This window comes from Salvelinus alpinus, chromosome 18 (assembly GCF_045679555.1).
Source record: "Salvelinus alpinus chromosome 18, SLU_Salpinus.1, whole genome shotgun sequence".
In the NCBI taxonomy this organism is placed as follows: domain Eukaryota; kingdom Metazoa; phylum Chordata; class Actinopteri; order Salmoniformes; family Salmonidae; genus Salvelinus; species Salvelinus alpinus.
In genome coordinates, this window is record NC_092103.1 from 46,305,709 (window position 1) to 46,311,161 (window position 5,453).

The 5,453-nt window shown below is 51.2% G+C and overlaps 1 protein-coding gene across 1 annotated transcript in view; it reads right to left on the minus strand.

Moving 5' to 3' along the window:
- Positions 1 to 904: 904 nt before the first annotated feature.
- Positions 905 to 5,453, minus strand: part of fech (ferrochelatase) — a 22,156-nt gene continuing 17,607 nt past the window's right edge. The window contains exon 11 of the mRNA XM_071351468.1: positions 905 to 4,127. Coding sequence (XP_071207569.1) covers positions 3,996 to 4,127 — 132 coding nt within the window. The 3' untranslated portion in view covers positions 905 to 3,995. The remainder of the gene's footprint in view (positions 4,128 to 5,453) is intronic.

Consider the following 5,453-nt stretch of genomic DNA (forward strand, 5'->3'; position numbering starts at 1 on the left):
AGCTCTGCATCAGAAAGCCACAACTAAAAAGGGGGTTGAAATGTGCAGCTCTGCATCAGAAAGCCACAACTAAAAAGGGGGTTGAAATGTGCAGCTCAGCATCAGAAAGCTCTGGACCAGAGCTAGACCCTTGTTGCATAAAAAGGTGTCGGATGTTATTACATACATTCAATCTTTCACGAAGAATCAAAAATCACATATTATGGGTGAAACGGAGAACCATGAAAATGCATGTCTGGCACATCTTCTCATCATCTTATAACTCCTTAAATCTCATCTCCTCTCCCTCTCCTTCCCTACTCGGCCGGTCCCACCAACCCGTTTTCTCCAATCCCACCTTCAGTCAATTCACTCTGGCCTCTCTTCATCCCCCTCCCTCAAGAAATCAATGGGAGGGCTCTCAATTAGAGGTCACACGGTGGAGAGCGCCAGCCGAGTTCCAGCCAAGCGCCAGCTTTCCAATTACCAGGAGGCTCCTGCTGCTGTGCCAACCCCCCCGCCCTCTCCTCTAATAGCCCCCCCTCCCTCTCCTCTAATAGCCCCCCCCTCCCCTCTAATAGCCCCCCCTCCCTCACCTCTAATAGCCCCCCCTCCCCTCTAATAGCCCCCCCGCCCTCTCCTCTAATAGCCCCCCCGCCCTCTCCTCTAATAGCCCCCCCGCCATCTCCTCTAATAGCCCCCCGCCCTCTCCTCTAATAGCCCCCCGCCCTCTCCTCTAATAGCCCCCCGCCCTCTCCTCTAATAGCCCCCGCCCTCTCCTCTAATAGCCCCCGCCCTCTCCTCTAATAGCCCCCGCCCTCTCCTCTAATAGCCCCCGCCCTCTCCTCTAATAGCCCCCGCCCTCTCCTCTAATAGCCCCCGCCCCCCAGATGTAGGACTGGGTTGTTGAAGATCTGATAAAATGTTTTTAATGTTGTCCATTTTATTAGATGTAGTGGAAGACTTGTTGTTAATGTTGTATTCCAGTAAAAATTAGATAACACATTTTGAACAGCAGAGCAGGTGGTGTTTTATGACAGACAGAAATAAATAAACCTTTAAAAAAAATCACAACGATGTAACATGAAGCGGCATCTCTTCACTATATATACACACAAATAATATATGTAAGGGATAATCAATGAGGGCTGTGTGTTCTATGGAAAATAATTAACGACGTGTTCCCACGACGTGCTAGCAGAGTGGACTTAATGCAACTGCGTAGGGAGGTTATTTTCCAGAAAACGCATATAGCCCCGAGTTGATTATCCCTTTGATAACATGGCTGTAATTGAACACATTTGCCGGTAGAAATTGTGTTCAACGTCCACTGAAGAAGCTAGCAAGTTGACGAGATAGCTACAGTAGTTGCCGTGGTAACCAAACAGACAGACGTTGCTAGTTTAGCTAACCAAACTATCAGTCCTAGTTTGCTATGATGAAAATTGAGTTCAACACGGCCAATACTGTTCTCAATTTGACCTTTGATTTCAAAAGCATCTTAAACAAAAACATGAAAGAGTGAACGAAAGTCATTGAATTCAACCGTGCTGATATACCATGCGTTATAGGGAAGTAATGTACGCTCTAAAATGCTCTTCAAACCCAATCAGAAACGACTATTCAACAATGAGATGGTATGTCTTATTAAACTATGGTAACCACACATCTATAAACAAACCTCAATTTGTATACATCAAAGTTTCTTCAACAAGATTTACAGATGACTTCTTAAATACATTAGAAAATCGGGATTGTGTTCAGCAGGCACGTAACAGAAGAAAATGGCTGAAAACAGAGAGGTACTCCTCCAACTTGTCCAATAAGAAACGCTCATTTACTTTTTTGGGTGGGGTTGCAAAATGATTTAAAAACGTTTAGTTACGGTGTGCCCTGATGAACACGACCCTGGTAAATTATCACATTTGAGTAAATTACATATAAAAAGCACAGAGTTGAATCAATGTTCAAAGAGCAAGTGTAAAAAGGCACGTTATGTCATGTTACTCTAAGTTGCTGGACCGACAACGGAGAAGCATGTCAACGCTGCTAGTCGCTAAGAATATGTCTGTCTGTCTAAACAGCAGCAGCTATAACACAGCTCAGGTTAGATGGATGAGGCCATGGAGCCCATAGTTAGACCGGCAGCAGGTTCAGAGCTGAGGGAGGTGAGAGGCCAGCCGGGGAGAGACAGGGATGGGGGACACTGCAGCAGGGAGGTGAGAGGCCAGCCGGGGAGAGACAGGGATGTGGGACACTGCAGCAGGGAGGTGAGAGGCCAGCCGGGGAGAGACAGGGATGGGGGACACTGCAGCAGGGAGGTGAGAGGTTGACCGGGGAGAGACAGGGATGTGGGACACTGCAGCAGGGAGGTGAGAGGCCAGCCGGGGAGAGACCGGCAGCAGGTTCGGAGCTGAGGGAGGTGAGAGGCCAGCTGGGGAGAGACAGGGATGGGGGACACTGCAGCAGGGAGGTGAGAGACCAGCCGGGGAGAGACAGGAATGTGGGACACTGCAGCAGGGAGGTGAGAGGCCAGCCGGGGAGAGACAGGGATGGGGGACACTGCAGCAGGGAGGTGAGAGGCCAGCCGGGGAGAGACAGGGATGTGGGACACTGCAGCAGGGAGGTGAGAGACCAGCCGGGGAGAGACAGGGATGTGGGACACTGCAGCAGGGAGGTGAGAGGCCAGCCGGGGAGAGACAGGGATGGGGGACACTGCAGCAGGGAGGTGAGAGGTTGACCGGGGAGAGACAGGGATGTGGGACACTGCAGCAGGGAGGTGAGAGGCCAGCCGGGGAGAGACAGGGATGTGGGACACTGCAGCACTGAAGCAGGGAGATAAGAGGTTGACCGGGGAGAGACAGGGATGTGGGACACTGCAGCAGGGAGGTGAGAGGCCAGCCGGGGAGAGACAGGGATGTGGGACACTGCAGCACTGAAGCAGGGAGATAAGAGGTTGACCGGGGAGAGACAGGGAGGTGGGACACTGCAGCAGGGAGGTGAGAGGTTGACCGGGGAGAGACAGGGACTCAGGGGCAAGATGTGCAGCAGGGAGATGAGAGGTTGACCGGGGAGAGACAGGGACTCATGCAGGGGCAAGATGTGCAGCAGGGAGATGAGAGGTTGACCGGGGAGAGACAGGGACTCATGCAGGGGCAAGATGTGCAGCAGGGAGGTGAGAGGTTGACCGGGGAGAGACAGGGACTCAGGGGCAAGATGTGCAGCAGCACTTTGTGGAAGTGGAACCAGGGATTATGGTTCCCTATAATAGAGGTCAGAGGTCAGAGGAGGTTACTGGGTGGGAAAGGTAAGAGCCTCGACTCTGGATGAGCAGTGCCTCTACAAGGATGGAAGCAGGGATCCTCTGGAGGCCGAGAGGAGATAGAGGTCTCAAAGCAGGGGACAGTCCACCAGACTTCAGAGAGGGTCTCAAAGAGGGTCTCAAAGCAGGGGACAGTCCACCAGACTTCAGAGAGGGTCTCAAAGAGACACTGTGGATGACATACCAGAATGGGGTGGGGGACACGCTTCGCCACTGTCCCTGAGCATGACGTACAAACCAACTGGACCAGGTGAGAAAGGATTACAGTCCAGTTTATCTTCCTCTTTGGAAAAAGATGGGAGGGATGAAATGGACACCATTGAATCCCTGGAAAACTGATGGAATGTGAGCGAGCGGGGCAAGGCGGACAAAATAAGTGCAACTCTACTTGTCTTATAGCTTTAATGAGATGCGTACTGACAGCTTCTTTCCTAGTTTGTCTGCTTCTTCTTCTGGTAGTTACTTAGAAACGTGTGCTCTGTCACGTAGTAACAGATGGGTAGAGGGTAGGTGACTCTCAGAATTACCAGCTTTTCTAGAAATCCCGGTTGGAAGAATCCAGGAATCAGGAAGAAATAAGTAGGAAATCCAGAATCCTTCAAATAGGATTTCAGGGAAACCAGGACATTTTTTGGGGGGGGGGGGTAGTTACCTGCAGTTTGCAACACTAGAAAATGGTTGAGGAGGAGGAGGGTCATTTCTGATTAGCGAAGAAGGCCTTGGTTTTTCCGCAGGTGGGGTTGGTACACAGTGGGCAGCGCAGGGTGAGCTGACGGGAACAGGACTCGTTTGACTTCAGGTGGGTTTGGACCAGGTCTGCCAGAGCCTGAGAGAGGAGGGTCAAGGGTCAAAGTTCGGTTTGTTTGTCATATATATATATATATATACATACATACATACATACATACATTGAAATGCTTACCCATAAGCGACATAAACAAAATGAACACCTCCAAAAATAAACACATAGTACACAGATAACCGAGTGAGAGGGGGAGTGAGACAAAGAGAGAGAGAGACAGCATTGTAGGAGGGCTGAGCGTGGCCGGAGGGAGGGAGAGGGAGGGAGGGGGAGTGAGACAAAGAGAGAGATGGCCTTGTAGGAGGGCTGAGCATGGCCGGAGGGAGGGAGGGAGTGAGACAAAGAGAGAGATGGCCTTGTAGGAGGGCTGAGCGTGGCCGGAGGGAGGGAGGGAGTGAGACAAAGAGAGAGATGGGCTTGTAGGAGGGCTGAGCGTGGGAGGGAGGGGGAGAGGGAGGGATAGAGGGAGGGATAGAGGGAGGGAGAGAGGGAGGGAGAGAGGGAGGGGGAGAGGGAGGGGGAGAGGGAGGGAGAGAGGGAGGGAGGGAGGGAGGGGGGGGGGAGAGGGAGGGAGGGAGGGGGGGGGAGAGGGAGAGAGGGAGGGAGGGAGGGAGAGAGGGAGGGAGGGAGGGAGAGAGAGAGGGAGGGAGGGATAGGACAATCCCTTTGCTGACCAGCCGTTCCCCAGGGCTTTCTTCCCAGCTAGTTAGCTGTGGTCTGCTCGTTCTGAGTAGCACTACCCACAATGCCTCTCTCCCTCCCTCTCTTAAATGAACCCCTCACACAGTTAGAAGTAAGAGGTCATGGAGGGGCTGCCGCTTCAAAACGTCTCTCTGAACATCTTTGATTCCTCCAGCACTACTGATGAAGTCTCACCATCTCTCTGAGTCAGAGCGAGAAGCAGTATGTGCCCAGTATTTGCTTGGAACTTACACTGGGGATATTGAATGATCAACAGTGACGGAGTGCTTTATCCAACGCTCGGGCTGTCTACACATCCATGTAACACACATTGCTACAGTCATTTTGATGTCCATACATTTTCTTTCTGACATTTTGGCTGATTTATGAGACACATAGAAATGTATAAAACATGATTATTATTGTAGAGGAATGTATGTAAACTTCATTATGTTAAATATGTAAATTAGAAGCCTTTAAATCTATGCTATTGTGACACCTGGTGTTTTCTTTATGGAATGGTCTGACTAGCCAACGGTCCATGCCGTCCCTAGGCTGGGTGCGTCACTTGAGTGAGTCAGACGTGATCTTCTTGTCCGGTTTTAAGCCCCTTCGGGCTCGTGTGGTGGGGGAGATCTTCGTGGGCTATACTCAGCCTTGTCTCAGGGT